We start from the raw sequence: 16,540 nt of genomic DNA, 5'->3' as shown, positions 1-16,540 counted from the left end.
GTGTCCATGGGACACAGATGATGCCCCCGCTTGTCTATCATATAAAGTTATAAAGGGACATAACTGAATAAATGGGGAATATGTCCATGGGACACAGATGATGCCCCTGCTTGCATATAAAGTTATAAATAAACATAACTCAAGAACTGTAAAAGTGACGCTACCCAAATCTGAACTTGATCTGAGTTTGTGGTAATAAGCCTTGTTTATAAGTTTCATAACATTTGGTTCAGGCAATCTAAAGTTAGAGAACAGAAACGAATATTTCAGCAATTTTTCCATTTGTAAAGGGGCATAACTCTAGAACAGTAAAAGTGACGCCACCAAAATTCAAACTTGATCTGTGTTTTGTGGTAATTAGCATTGTGTATAAAGGGACATAACATTTGGTTGAGGCAAACTTAAGTTAGAAACAGAAACGAAAGCATTGTTTATAAGTTTCAGCAATTTTTCCATTTGTAAAGGGGGATAAATCTAGAACAGTTAAAGTGACGCCACCAAAATTCAAACTTGATCTGTGTTTTGTGGTAATAAGCATTGTGCATAAGTTTCATAACATTTGGTTGAGGCAAACTAAAGTTAGAGAACAGAAACTAATATTTCAGCAATTTTTCCATTTGTAAAGGGCATAACTCTAGAACGGTAAAAGTGACGCCACCAACATTCGAATTTGATCTGTGTTTTATGGTAATAAGCATTGTGCATAAGTTTCATAACATTTGAATGAGGCAAACTAAAGTTAGAGATCGGAAACCAATTTTGGGACGTACATATGTACAGACGGACAAGAGTAAAACTTAATGCCCCCTCCGCTACGGTGGGGGCATAAAAACACAGAATATCACAAATAGAAGGAGAAAGAATTCCACTTTTCAGGATTTCAATGGTGACATATTTACCCCCCCCCCCCCCCCCCCCCCACCACGTAGAAACAAAATGTCTACTGCCTGATACCATGAAAGGCATTAAAGCACTGCCTTTAAAAATCTTTGAAGGATAACTTAGACATACTAACCATACTCTTGGCACATAAAATGCTGGTTGCATTTCATTTGGTCCATCAGGAACTTTCATTCTTGTAACAAATACTTTCTGTAGAAATATGCCATGACAGTCTTCCTACATAATTTACAAGACATAAAAGTTTGATAAAATTCTTGTTTAGATTTGTTCTAATAATGAAATATAAACATATAACTTAAAGTCCCCATGAAGACAAATATGAAAATACATGGATTATTAAGCATTTAGTTTTTTGTCAGGCAATGGAAGAGATATGAGTCAACCATCGAGCAAATTTATTTACTCCAACAATAATCAAAACAGTCTATAGTTTACTGATGACTTCACATTATCAGAGATGATTTTGCTCTTTAAAATAAAATTGGATTCTTCATTCTTCAGGTCTGACCTGACTGGTCTATCAGTAACCAAATCAGTTTTCTTGCTGGACCAGTCCAACAAAATTATTTCAGCTCCACAATGAGATTTGTCACCCTATGATTTCTTATTCACAAAAAATTAAGGAAAATTTAACAATGCTGGTTAAAAAACTAACCTCTCTTATAATGTCTGGATCATTGCATCTTGCTAGTTTTCCTCCTAACAAATGTACACCAAACGTGGCAAACACAAACATCAATACAATCAGCAATACCGATACCTGGAAAGAAAGTTTAAATATTTTGAAAGCAAATCCTGTGGACAACAATAAATACTATGATTAAAGCTTACAAACATATACCCTTGCTTGATTTAGATGTCTCAATGGCAATCATACCACATCTTAATTGAATTTTGGAAAAATATTTTGCTTTAAATCATAATGTTGATATCTGTTTGTAGTTTTTCGTTCTTGCAGAAAACTTCAAAAAAGATCCAATATCTTAGCTGCAAGTGCACATGTCCATTTCTTCAAACTGTGCTGAAATAACAGCTTTTTATACAGAAAAAAATGAAAAGGTGTATGCATGTTTTAAATCCATGTTACAGAAGCATTTTATTTTTGCTTGTTATTCTTACCAGCAAAATTTCTTTGAATCCTCTAACAAGTTCATATACTACTTGACGCATGTGAGGAACCAAGGCAAATATCCTTAGAGGCCTTGCACATCTTAGTATCATAAACAATCTGGCCCCTTCTATTTGTACTGGTACATTCTTTGGCATCCAACATAAAAATATCAAACTGACCTACAAAACAATTCATAGATATGACCTTTTGAAATTTTAATATACAAAGTAGACAAATGTTATTAATAGTTTTTTGCATTCGGCTGAGACAAAAATTGAGAAATAAAGGATAGAGCATTAATGTTTAATAAATGGGATGAAAATTGTGAAAATTTGATATGAAGCAGACAAAATAGATATTTTAATCCAAACTTCACATCCTATTGCATCAAATCTATGACAGTACTCAGATGAAGATGAAATATTATCTTAAATTAATCAAATACATAATATATATATTTTCTTTTAACTTGATGTATGAATCTGTACTGTGTAGGTTTTTTTTAATAGTGTGATTTACTTGTACACCATATGGTCTAGATGGGCAAAGAGGAAGGTTGGTGCCCATGTAACACTGGTTTCACCCAACAGGTACTGTGCCTGTACCAAGTCAGGTTATCTGGACCATGTGTTGTTTGTTGTTGTTGGTACAAATATTTTTTTGTTGTTGGAGTCAGGTAATTGGTGGTTTATCTGTCTGGTCTTTTGTTCTGTCCAGTATTTTCTGTAATTCCTGTTTCTCTTTTTATGTATTATCAACATGATTCATAAAAATAAAGACCACCCAAGTGGTCTCTTGGTAGGGTGTTCACCTTTAGTGCGGGAGGTAGTGGGTTTGAACTCTGGCTGGGTCAAACCAAAGACTTGAAAACTGGTATTTACTGCTTCTCCTGTAAGCATGCAGCATTTAGGAATAAGAGCAAAGACTGGTCAGCTCAGAGTCAGAATAATGTGTTAAGAGTAGGGTGGCATGTCTTCCTACAACTGTTACCTTGTGAATTAGCACGTTAAGTATTCAGATAACAGGAAGTTGAAGAAAAATTAATATGAAGACACATTATGTAAATGCTCTTTTGTTCCGATGTTGGAAAGTTCCGGACGGAAAGAACTAACTAGCCGAAAAGTTCCGGAGGAACTTATTAACTAGTTACTTTGTTCTTCCTCTGGTTTAAAAGTTCCACCGGAACAAAGTGACTAGTTGAAAAGTTCCAACAGAACATATCAACTAGTTAGAAATTTCTTTTTTTGCCAAATTAGTCAAAACCGGAACTAACAAACTAGCCCAAAAGTTCCAACGGAACTTATCAACCAGGCAGAAAGTTCCATTTGGAGAATTGATGCAAAGTAAAAGCGCAACATATTATATTTGAACCTTTCAAAGGGAAACCAAGATACTGATTACAAAAGTCAAAAGGAACTTATCAACTAGCCACAAAGTTCCTCTTTGGCAAATAAGTCAAAACCGGAACTAACAAACTAACCAAAAAGTTCCAACGGAACTTATCAACCAGTCACAAAGTTCCATTTGGAGAATTGATGCAAAGAACCACATGAGGAGGGGGTATTCTTCCCTCTCTTGAGGGTACTATGAATACTAAATTTGCATGATAATGCAACTTATTCCGTTTTATGTGAGCTATGAAATACAACTTAAATTTTGCATATTTGTCCCCAAAGAAACCCCTTTCAGTGCGTTGGGTATTCTTGTAAATTAATGATTTGCTCTTAAATATACTGATATTCATTCTTCCCCCTTTTTCTACAAAAAGGACGAGGTATATTCGGAACAAAGTAACTAGTTGTTCTGTTCCGCCAGAACTATTCAACTAGCTACATTGTTCCGGGACTTTTCAACTAGCTACTTTTTTCCAGAACTTTTTGACTGCACACGGAATAAAATAACTAGTAGGAAAGTTCCATCAGAACGAAATAACTAGTTGAAAAGTTCCGCCGGAACAAAGTAACTGACGGAACATAGTGGCTGTTACATATACACGGTAAGGTTTGTTCACATGAAGTCTGATAGCAAACTTTTATTTGTAATTCTGAAAAAAATGTGACGAAAATTTCATACATGGCCAGTATGTATTAGAATAATATATTAGGTAAACAGGAGGTTAATGAGCAATGAAGCTGCAACAGTGTCACATGGTCAAGCATGCTGGCATGAAGCCTGACAACAAATATAAGAAAACAATTAGTTGTAGTATCCTTAAAAAAATGTGATGAAAATTCCATACATGGCCATTATGTTTAGAATATTATTTAGTTATTCAGTTATATATTATTTTTAAAAGTTAAGATATTTCACAAAGATTCAACTCTACACATTGCTAAGGCTTCCTGGTTAATTTCTAAAACATAACACACTGTACTTACAAAGTATATGAATAAATCTAAAATGCCACTGAAATCTTTCAGCATTGCTTTAGGTGTGAAAAAGAGTCCATGAGCCATCACTTTCAGTCCCATTTCAATACTCATAAAAATTACAAACAAATATTCTGCAATCTGAAATAGGAACATATACATATAAAGTACTGAAACAAAAGACATTCTATCTAATCTTTTCCCTAATGATATTCTTTAGAAATTTTTCACTTTACCATATTCTGAAGGTGTCATGTCATTCATCACATTAAAAATCTGTTAAAAAATAGATGAACATCCACTTTCTTGAAGAATTTTGAAATATGTATAAATCATCAGCTTATATGCAGGGCTTCCAAAATGGTTGTATTGTCTGGACTTGACCAATAAATTATAATTATGATTTGTTGTGCCGAACCTGAGATGGACATTTAACGTGGGTTTGCGATTTTATCATTCAGAAAAAAATTGAAGTTTTTGCGATCTTTTTGACCTGACCTTTTGCCTTAAACAGCCACATTTCCGGTCATAAAAGTGACATGGTGAATATGTACTATCAAAACATACCCTCCTCTAATAACTTCTCATTACATTCAAGGTTAATTAGTTGTCTGACAGTTGAAATTTACCTCTTCAGGTGACAGATAAACTAATATTTACTGGACATTGATCAGTCTATTTAAAGTTATTTTCATAAATTTCAGCAGTTTGCATCTAATTTATTTAGTCAAAATGATTTAGATTATCAAAAATACGTATATAAATATGATTTGATGAAAAATTTTAAAAGGCAGTTATAAAGGTTTTAAGGGCAAAATCATCAAAACCATGTTGTTTGAACTAGTACGCATGAGCGCATGTGTAAGATTTAATTATGCATCCGAATTCTTCACAAATGCTAAAATTATAATTGATTCCTTCATGTAACGTTCATTTCAAGTATTTTCTTGAAGAAATAACGTGGAAAGAGCTACTTAAACTCAATCATGCTTTGTAAAAGTACACAGATTTTACATATCTGTCTCTGGCAGGGCTTCCAAAATTATTTTTAGCAAGCCGGACATTTTATATATTATCCCGATTTTAATCCTTTAAGACTAAATAAACAAAAGGCAATTATGGTAATCAGTTGCCGAGTTGGCCATCCCAATGATTGATATTTAAAAAAAACTATATTAAACTTTCTTTGATTCAAATTCGAAGTTCTGACGTAAACTGTTAAATCGGCAGTGCATCATCCGAAGTGTGCAACATGAGCGTACTTATATCTGCCTTAGACTCTTTATTTGTGCAAAATAACGTTGTCAAAAACTTTACTTTCGTTTTTAAATCTGAAACCGGATGTTATCTTGACAATGGTAAAACATGGACCAGAGACGGATACGTAAATTCTGTGTACGTTTGCAAAGCATGAATGAGTGTAAGTAGCTCATTCTACGTTATTTCTTCAAGAAAATATTCGAAATAAATGTGAGATAAAGGTATCAATGACAATTTAAGCATTTTTTTAAGAAATTAGGATGCATATTTAAATTTCACACCTGTGCACATGCACATGCGCACACGTGTACTAGTTCAAACAGAGACATGTCTCCGGTTCAAACAACGTGGTTATGACGATCTTTCATTTTCACCTCTTTAATTTTTTCATCAAATCTTATTTGTAAATGTATTTCTGATAATTTAAATCTTTTTGACTTAATTAATTAGATGCAAACCGGTGAAATGTAAGAAAATAACTTTGAATAGACCGATCAATGTCCGGTTCAAAATAGTTTACCTGTCACCTGAACAGGTAAATTTCAGCTGTTCGACAACTAATTAACCTTGATTAAAATTAGAAGGTATTAAAGTAGGGGTTGTTTTGATAGTACTTAATGATCAAGTCACTTTTATGACCGGAAATGTATGGCTGTTAAAGGCAAAAGGTTGGGTCAAAAAGATCGCGAATTATGTTAAAATGACCGTCTCTTAAGAAAGCCTTGAAAAATAAAAAGTAGATGACCATTTCGTGCTTTGCCCAGCCGGACTTTTACCGGACATTATACAAATGTCCGGAATATATGACCGTTTTGGAAGCCTTGGTCTCTGGTCCATGTTTCAACATCCGGTATAAGAAAATGTGCCTTCTAAAAACGAAAGTAAAGTTTTTGACAACGTAATTTTGCACAAATAAAGATTCTAAGGCAGATATTAGTACACTTATTTTGCACACTTTGAATGATGCACTATCAATTTAACAGTTTACGTCAGTACGTCAAATTTGTATTTAATGTCAAGTTTAATATTGTTTTTATGTCAATCATTGCTTATATGATGCCCAACTGATTACCAAGTTTGCCTTTTGTTACTCAGTCTTAAGGGATTAAAATCGGGATAAGACAAAAATGTCCGACTGGCACAAATGTTTTTTGGAAGCCCTGCTTATAAGATTGTTTCCAGTTTCAGCAACATTTAGAGTATTTCAATGGAATGTACATGTATATAAAATTTGCATATCTTCAATCCCTGTTACAGCTCCTTTATCTGATATAAACGTACATATAAAATTTACATACCTGTAGATTTGCATTATCCATCACCCTACTATGTGGTGTTTCAAACAACATAGAAATACAGGACATGATCGTCACAAATATCATCACCCAATCAAGATAAGTCACCAATCCTAATAATTTCCTACAAATATAATTATGATAACTAGAGGCCCATCAGATTTTCCGTTTTATTTATCTACTACAGTTTCCTTGATATTACTGGTAGACAATTATATGCTTCTCCCCCTATTTATATTTAGTCAGGCTAGCCATATGTTGGTTAATCTATATTAATATAATTCACAAACTAAAACCTTAACACGCTAATGATGATTCAAAATAAGTTTCGTTAAAATTAGTTCAGTAGTTTCAGATGTGAAGATCTTTAGAATATGCAAAATATTGAGTAAAAATAGTCATTAAAGGGACTATAAGATGTTGCATACAAAATACATTTAAGAGATGCAAGAAAATCATGAATAAAATTCCTTCTGCAGAAGAGTACTTTTTTTCTATATATTTCATCAAAGGTGCAATGCAACTTACTCCAAACTTCTGTATTTTCTAGCAAGGTCTTTGCCTGACCCAGGTTCCTTGTCCATATAATTATACTTTGCATTTACAACAGCCTTACAAAACTTTCTAAACTTGGACTCTCTTCCTACAGCAAACAGAGGTGTATCAAAAAATGGATGATTTTCTCTCAAATCTTCTTCCTGTTGATTTCTGTAAAAATAAATGAATGAGTACAATAAAGAGGCACACAGTCTCTGTATCGCACACCTAGTGAAAAAATTGCCATTTTTCTTATTAGGACTTTTATATACACATACTATATAGTTACTCTTTGTGGTACTGACTATTTTTGCAACTTACATGTTTTACCTAGCTCCTATAGGTTTTTAGATAAAAGTCAAAACTGCACAAGCATTAAAAAAAAACATTTCAGGGGCCATAACTGCTTAAAAAGGTTGTCAAAAATATCAGAGTAGATATTTGATATTTCTTGTCATGCTGATCATTTGAAAAAAAAATTGGAAAATTGGAAAAAAAGTGTTTTTCAGGGACAATAACTCAGGTTGACAGATTTTTCTGAAACTTGCAGGTTTAACAGATCTTGTGTTGCTGGTCATTTTTGAATTTACAATTTTAACCTTGCTCCTACAACTTTTATGATTACAGCCAAAAACTGCAAAAAAATGAAAATTTCAGGTGGCAATAACTCCAAAACAGGTGAACAGATTTAAAATTTTCAGGAAAGCTAGAACTTGAAGTGCTGACCATTTTTATCCTTTACCTTTTCAAATTTCTCTAATCACTAAAGTTTTAGAAATATTAGCAAAACCTGTACTCACATTCACTAAATTAATTTGAAAGGCTTATTTTTTTTTTAATTTTTCACAATTTCAGTAGCTAGATACTGGCTCTGACCATACCTTGTCCTTTAAGAACAGTACCTACCTTTTTATTTCTGCTTGTTGTTTCTTTTGTTGCCAGACTTTTATATCGAATTCATCATTTCTGAAGCGGTTTCCCACAGTTGTCATTCCAAGCTGTTGAATATCTCCATTTTCTTTGATTGCATTTCCAGATTTAGTTTTAAGACTTCCAGGTCTTGATCCTCTCATGCTCCTGAAATATATCAGATTTAAATGTCTTATACATAATGTATTATATAACTAATATATCTTAAGGACTTATTTGCATAGTTTGTAAAGAGGTTGATGAAGTATTAATCATCAAGGTAAAAATCATAAACACCCAAAAGATCGGCAAAGTCAAACCTGTATTCAACAGTCACTCATTCTAAAGACCCCTTACAAAGTTCCTGATTCATTAATTTGAAGTTTTATCACAATGACTCATAATCAGTTAAAACACAAGTACAAGTTGAGAAGTCATATAACCTTTTATTATTTGAAATACTATACCTTCTATCCATTCGTAACTGGTACTGGTGTGAAAACAAAGACTTAGAACCAGTGGCAACTAGTTGGGTTGATCCACAAACTTGCATTTTCTGATGAGCAGAATCCCTAAGTTACAAAAAACAAAAATCTCATAAATATGAATAGATAAAATCATCTTTTAAATATTAATCCTAGCTTAATAATATTGATAAAACTTAAGAGATTGTCATATAAACAGAAAAATATCAATAAGAAATTTCAGTTACAAAATATTTACACCTTACAAAATGCGGTAAATTAATTTATCTTTCACAAATGAAAGTATCTCTTTTCCAAAGAGTGAAAGAAAGCACTAACTTGCATTGTGGCAGACCCAATTTCTGCCTTTTAATCTCAATCAGCTGATACAAATTCATTCTATGACTATATCTATTTATGTAAATATTTTTCCATTTAAAGTATAAATTGGTTTGAAACTCTTCTATTTATTATTTATCTTTATGTTCTTTATTGAAAAAATCTGATTGAATAAAGCAAAAAAAAACTCCAACATACTGTATAATCAAACCATCCTTCCAGTAGATCTTAATCTATTACAAACCTAACAATAGATGTTATGCCACTCCTCTTTTCTAATAACCCTCCACTTTTCACAGAGTGACTACCATGTTTTACCAGTCTGACAGGAGATTTTTTGACATATGGTATGACATCATGGTCATGTTCTTGAATATCTAGTGCCAGTCTGACCTCTGGTTCTATGTGTTGTCTCATAAAACTTTCTCGGACATCAGAAATATCAAACTCTGATGGAATCTTATATAGGTAAACCATCTGGGGATGATTCCTGAAACAATTGTTATGTTAAATAAATGGAAATTAAACATTTTATTTGACTTTTGAAATTATGATCAAATGCTGATCATATGCTTTAGTTCACAGATTTTTTCATACCTATATATATAAGTTTATAACAAAATTAATGTTTGTTATGAAACAAAAATAACTGATTTTCTCTGTAAGGTTAAAAGACCACTTTTGAGTTATGTCCTTCACCGGAAAAGTTCCTCAATTATGCACGCTTTTATGACGTCATTTACCATACAGAGGGGGACCACCTGTATCCCTGCACTTTTAAAGTTCATCTAGCGTCTTCATGATGGTCATTATGCAGAATAAACTAGAAATAATGTTTGTTCTGTAGGTACTAAATCACAATTCCCTAATGACAGCCGTACTGAATATCAATCATAAGAATTTAATTTGCTGAATATTTCATGCAATATAGCATCATATTTTTTCAACTGCTTGCTCAACATGGGAAGGAATTGACGATGCCCCTAAACACATGAATGATGTTCACTAAAACCAAAATTTTTGACGGAAATGCAACGAACTCGAAAGTGGTCTATTAACACAGATTAGTATCTTCAAATAATCTGTTCATCACAAATCTTTGAAATTATGTTATGTAGTAATTGTCAAGTCTTATTCCATTCCTATGCAGACTGAGATTTTCTGTTGTTCAGAACTAGTTATGTCAAAATGACAGAAGTTTTCATATACATATAATAAGTCAAACTTGTTATACTAGTGTGATTGATAATAAGGTGTTGGATTTTTCAGAAGTTCACATAAAACAGATAGTCAGCCTTTGAAACTGTATTGTTAGAATATTTAATTCCACTGCATTTGTTATATTAGTTTTCACTTGCAATGGGCTTAAACTTCAAGTTGATAAATTTGATGAGATGAATTTAAACATTTTGTTTCAAAGGAATAGTAAAAGTATAAATATCTTACGGAAACTTTGTGAATATTCTCAGTCTTAATGGTAACTGCTCCTGTGTTTCCGCACTCTGTTCCCTAGCTTTTACCTTCAAATACAATGTTATAACATTAGGTATATATTAGGAATGCAATCTGTATCCACAAATGGATACCATTCATCAAGAATAGGGTTGAAATTTGACATAAGCCATCAAATGGAGGAATTTGGGTTTTAAAACTGTAGGGGAAAATGTACAAGTGAGATTCACATTCTCTATCTTCACTTTGAATGCTCAGGGTTGAAAACTATAGGGTTTACACTGATTACACAAAACAGGTACCCTCTTTTCAAATCTTTGATATTCCCCATACTTGAAATTGATTTGCACTTTGTTCAACGAGTAAAATAGTTAACTTACCTGCTTCAATTTTTTCAGATCTTCATCCAATTCAAGATTATCCAGAATGACAGCAACAAATGAACTTATTACAATCTGCATTAAAAAGATATTTTCATAAATTATGACTTAAAACAAGTCTATCTATATATTTAGGCTGAATTATCCTGATTTGCTATCATTCTATCAATAAGCAAATAAGAATTTCAGTAAAATTATTCTATACTTTCTAATTAATGAAAGTAAATGAAAAAAGAAGAAAAAATCAAGCAATTTTAGCACTGAATTCAAATAATTAGATCACAATTAAACAAAAATATACGGATCTTTATATAATCTTAACATATTAAAGCTATTGACAATTAAAACATTGTAATAAAAATCATCATAAAATTACATCATACTTCAAGAGAAAGGTTAGGAAAACAGTTAAAATTACAGAAACCTGACATGTTTTATTGTAAAACTTTTAAACCAGTCCATACATCTCTTCATGCACCTAAGAATATATTCAAATTAGCATGATCACATGCATTGTCATTATTATCTAACATTTTTTTCATCCTCCTAATACATACCATACAAGCAATCTGTATCATTAGAGTCAATGCATATCGGTGAAAGTTAAACCCTATTGCTCATTAAAAATGTGACATATTTTCCACCAGTATTTGCATACCGATAGTGATTGTATGTTTACTATTACTCAATGAAGTTTCAGTCTTCAAGTTTAGCAAATTATCAGACAATTATTTCATACCGTCAACATTTTAGAATCAGTGAAAACTGTTTTAGTGAGATAATTGCTAAGATACAATCAGAGAACATAAAACAACATGAGTTGACCCTCTCATGACAACTCAAATGATAAAAGTTGGTTGTGTGTTTTAAAAGATATCCTAAAAAAGAGGGTATTTCCTTTTGGACTGTCATGAGCAGGAGTGAACAGTGATCACAGAATACGAGTGTTACACCGATCACAGTATTGTATTGCTAAAAAATATATATGATCTACGGTGACCTACCAAATGTGTCCTCCCTATTTTCAAAATTTTTGGTTCATAAAACTATTCAAATCTAAGTTTTCTCAAATATTGTGTTTGCTATTCTTATAAATCCCATTTGCTTTATGTAAGTAAGAACACTGACAGTTGCCACAATAATAGCAATTACTGAAATGCAAGTTTACATTATTGAGAAATAAATTCTGTACTAATCACTTCTACAGCTTTTAAAATGTTTACCCCAAAAAATGTTAGATAAATAATTGTTCATCTGAAGAAAATATAGGATGTGTAAAACTATGTACAATGTGTTAAATTTCACAAGGTGAGGTGAAGATAAAAAATTCATGAAAAAGCACTGTCCTAAATGAGCTTGGTGTAGATTAAGAAACACCTGGTGGCTATTGAATGTAATGTTCAAGCAGATGAAAAAATGGTCCATATTAGTGTCATGTTATTTTAAGTTTAGAAGAAAATTAATGTGTTTAATCTATTACTTATGAATAAATTACGTAATGATTTTTCTTATTAAATAATACCTATAAAGAGGAAACAAGATCGCTACGCCATAGCAAAATGTCCTCATCATGTATAAAAGAAGTATGAAATTGTGTGTCATTATGTATCACTGTCGTACGATAGTCACAATATGGTAAAAGTCCAATAACATCCATGAAAATAGTTAAATAAAAATTTCAGTAAAAAATGGTCAACTACACATGATGGCTAACAATCCAACAAATTATAGCTTTCTCTCAAATGGTCTCAGAGGAATTGCGTTCACAAGGTGACACTATTACAATGCTAAATAAAAGAACAGATTTCCAATGTCCCCCACGTTGCACATATTTTATATTTCCAAGGAGCATAACTCTTTTAAAAAAAAGTCGATCGGCCACCATGATAAAACTTGTCCGAGATATTGCTGATATTAACCTATAGTATAAGTTTTATAAAAATCTGGCAAGAATTGTACCCGTGAGAGCGCTAACGAGGTCATTTTCCATAAAAATTAATTTTCCAAGGGCATACCTCTTTTAAAAAAAGTCGATCGTCTACCATGATACTATACTAACCTATAGTATAAGTTTAATAAAAATCTGGCAAGAATTGTACCCGTGAGAGTGCTAACGAGGCCATTTTCCATAAATTTAATATTTCCAAGTGGCATAACTCTTCTAAAAAAAGTCACTCGGCCACCATGATAAAACTTGTCCGATATATATTGCTGATATTAACCTATAGTATAAGTTTTATAAAAATCTGGCAAGAATTGTACCCGAGAGAGCGCTAACGAGGCCATTTTCCATAAATTTTTATATTTCCAAAGGGCATAACTCTTTAAAAAAAAAGTCGATCGGTAACCATGATAGAACTTGTCCGAGATATTGCTGATATTAACTTCTTGTATAAGTTTTATAAAAATCTGGCAATAATTGTACCCGTGAGAGCGCTAACAAGACGGGACAGACGGACGCCCTTTATTTCCATGTTCCCCGCAACGCGTTACGCGGGGGACAAAAAAATAGTCAAAGTCCCATAACTCCAGCAAGAATGGTCGGAATAAAATGACAGTATGACATGGTCAATAACACATGATGGTGAACAATACTACCAAGTATGAGAGCTTTGGTAAAATGGTCTCAGAGGAGTTGCATTCACAAGGTGTTGTTAATGTACTTCAACAAATGGTCAAAGTCCAATAACTCCAATAAAAATATTCAAATCAAAATGGCAGTATAATATGGTCCACTAATCAAAGCAAACATTTCTACCAAGTATGAGAGCTTTCTGTCAAATGGTATAATAATAATATAACAGTTACATTGACGATTTTGTCATTGAACATTACCGGTACATTCAATAGATACCGGGTCTTTAAAATTCCATACCAATCTTGTTCAGAACAATGAAATATATATCAAAAATACATATAACATCAGAAGACACAGTATCATACATAAAAGGTTTCTTAATGAAAGTTACAATACATTTGAGGAGTGGAAAGCATTTAAGGTTAAATCTGACAGGTTAGCTTAAATCTAGGTTACATTTGCCATGATGGGGTAGGAGTAAAATTATTAATTTAGGTGTTGTTAATCAAGAGATATATTTACCGTTAATTATTTGAACCAATAAGAGATGACTCTGTGAAATGACATTCAAACTCTTAAAAAACATTTTGTTAAATAACTTTACAATTTCATGAATTCAAGCAAATAAGAAATCGACCAATAAGTCATAAATGTAAACTATTCTAATTCAATAATCCTCAGTATTAAATAACAATAACTAAATTGAGTTAACCATGGAATTGATACCAAATTTCCTTCATTTTTCCCTGAAATGTTTATGAATGAATCCAAAATTCACAATATCCCCCAAAATAAACTTGTAATGTAAATCCAGCCAAACAAATCTATGCCCGTTTTTATCAGCTATAACATAGTGTAAAACATTTTACAATATTTGGTCAAGCTGAACTTAGCCTATAATAGGAAAAACCTGCAATAGACAAATTATGTTAAACATGATGTCACAACTTTAGATCAAACCAAACCTAATCCAGCATTGTATGGGCCATGTAAATATTTCAAAAGATTTGGCAAATCAGTGCCTTACCATCCAGAAAACTGAAAATAATGAAAAATGTTTAGACAAAAAAAATATACCAGAATTCTTGAATATATGTGAAATATATCTAAACCAACTGAAACTGCATTCTATTTATCACATTTTGGTTTGTAGATAATGAAGTATTGCTGGACCAAATCTGAATATTTACATTGTATCGTCCATGGATCAAACAAGGTATGAATGGTTTGGTAAATAAAAAGATTGACAAACAGACCAGAATACCACAAACCTTCTGGAAGGGAGTATAATGACAAGAAGCAATATTTATCTCACTTTTCAGCATATACAAACACAACAGTCTTACAACACGTTTATATCCACAAATACAACTATATACTGAACAATCTGTGTCATTTTTAACTTTCTTTAGACACAATCAATATTAAAAACTTTTTCACTTTTTTGTTCTTTTCCTTGTAAAGAAAACAATAATCCTACCTTATCAAAAGATAATTTGATAATAAACTTTACATGGTTTTTTTTTTATCTTGAAATTAAGAAATAACCAATTGGTTTGCTCTTAATATGAATACTCTTTAATACTAGCAAGGCTAGAGCCTGTGTCAGTGAGTCTTAACACATGATAATGACTTCTTTTGAACCTTAAGTTATCTTCTGTATGTTCTATACTAAGAAATATGTTTTTTTTCATAACTTGACATGAAGTTTGAACGTCTGCTTTAGTGACTGTTTTTTAAGAAGGTTTTTATTTCAGTAAATGTATTTCTTTATAATATTTTCTTCCATATGTGTACTAAATTTAGAATATGATAACTGTAAATCAAATTCAAAACAGAATAAATTGCAAAAGTAAATTAGCTATCATAATATTTTTTATCAATATCTGATTTTTAAATTGAAATTGAATTTCTGTATGAAAAACATTACCCCGATACTTGTTTGATGGTTTTCAAAAATAATTCTCACAGGTTAAGTAACAGTAACTAAAAATTTCAGACAAATCTTCTTTATTTTACCTTCAATATATAAAACCCAAATACAATTTTCTTTAAAAGTGTCCTGGACTCTCAATCTATTTGCCTGGGGCCAAATAAAAATACTTCCCTACATTCTTTTCAAATGTATGCATTTCAAAGCCTTGCATTCTATCTCCTTTCATCCATCAATTTTATCATAATGATCATGGCTGTGCACTGTTGCTCTCTGCTGTTGAATTTTCAATTTTTCCCTTTTTTCTTTAATCAGAAGTGCACAAGTACATCCATAATATGAAAATAAAAATGTCTATTGTTCACCATGACTTGTCTGTAATTTTTTCACTGTTGAAACTGCATTGACAGCAGATTTCTTATACTTATTGTTGCATAGATACTTCCATTTTATTACATTGCAATATTGTTACATTACAAGTTCAGTCTTCTGAACAGGCTGGATGGGTGATACAAACCGAAATTTGGCAAAAACAACGTTAATCTGATGGAGTTTCAACAATGAAAATATCGTATATGTTACAAATTAAAAGAGCTCATTGCATTTGCGCCAATTTCTTAAAAAATGCAGTATTTTATTTGCGCAAAAAGAAAAGGCTTATGTTGCACCATTTTTCAGGTATACAGTTTCAATATAAGTTTCATCCCAAATACCATGCTGGTATAAGAGATTTTGTAGAGCACCCACTGATGACTTTAGAGTGTTCATACACATTTCTCATACATTACTGTAAGTAACTTAGGTTAAAAATGTAGTGTTGACATGTTCAAGGTGACAAGGTGTGGGAACAAAAGCTGTAAATGTTGTGCTTTTACCTTAATATACTTCAGTGGTTGTCGTTTGCTCCTGTATATTATAGTTTATATGTTTTTTCATTTATTGTTTTGCACATAAGTCAGGCCATTACTTTTCTCATTTGTCATTTCGTGGCCTTTTATAGCTTGCTATGC

At 32.0% G+C, this 16,540-nt stretch overlaps 1 protein-coding gene across 2 annotated transcripts in view; it reads right to left on the bottom strand.

Annotated features, from left to right (window-relative positions):
- LOC127728382 (sodium leak channel NALCN-like) overlaps nucleotides 1-16,540 on the bottom strand; it is a 70,137-nt gene that overhangs the window by 29,598 nt on the left and 23,999 nt on the right. For both annotated transcript variants that reach the window (XM_052235736.1, XM_052235744.1), the window contains exons 14-24: nucleotides 11,020-11,094; nucleotides 10,634-10,707; nucleotides 9,432-9,677; nucleotides 8,852-8,956; nucleotides 8,382-8,552; nucleotides 7,467-7,646; nucleotides 6,942-7,062; nucleotides 4,393-4,524; nucleotides 2,023-2,193; nucleotides 1,559-1,663; nucleotides 1,016-1,119 (exon numbers count right to left, since the gene is read on the bottom strand). In XM_052235736.1, coding sequence (XP_052091696.1) covers nucleotides 1,016-1,119; nucleotides 1,559-1,663; nucleotides 2,023-2,193; nucleotides 4,393-4,524; nucleotides 6,942-7,062; nucleotides 7,467-7,646; nucleotides 8,382-8,552; nucleotides 8,852-8,956; nucleotides 9,432-9,677; nucleotides 10,634-10,707; nucleotides 11,020-11,094 — 1,484 coding nt within the window. The remainder of the gene's footprint in view (nucleotides 1-1,015; nucleotides 1,120-1,558; nucleotides 1,664-2,022; nucleotides 2,194-4,392; nucleotides 4,525-6,941; nucleotides 7,063-7,466; nucleotides 7,647-8,381; nucleotides 8,553-8,851; nucleotides 8,957-9,431; nucleotides 9,678-10,633; nucleotides 10,708-11,019; nucleotides 11,095-16,540) is intronic.

This window comes from Mytilus californianus, unplaced genomic scaffold (genome assembly GCF_021869535.1).
Source record: "Mytilus californianus isolate M0D057914Y unplaced genomic scaffold, xbMytCali1.0.p SCAF_1, whole genome shotgun sequence".
Classification (NCBI taxonomy): domain Eukaryota; kingdom Metazoa; phylum Mollusca; class Bivalvia; order Mytilida; family Mytilidae; genus Mytilus; species Mytilus californianus.
This window is presented reverse-complemented; position numbering and strand designations above follow the sequence as displayed.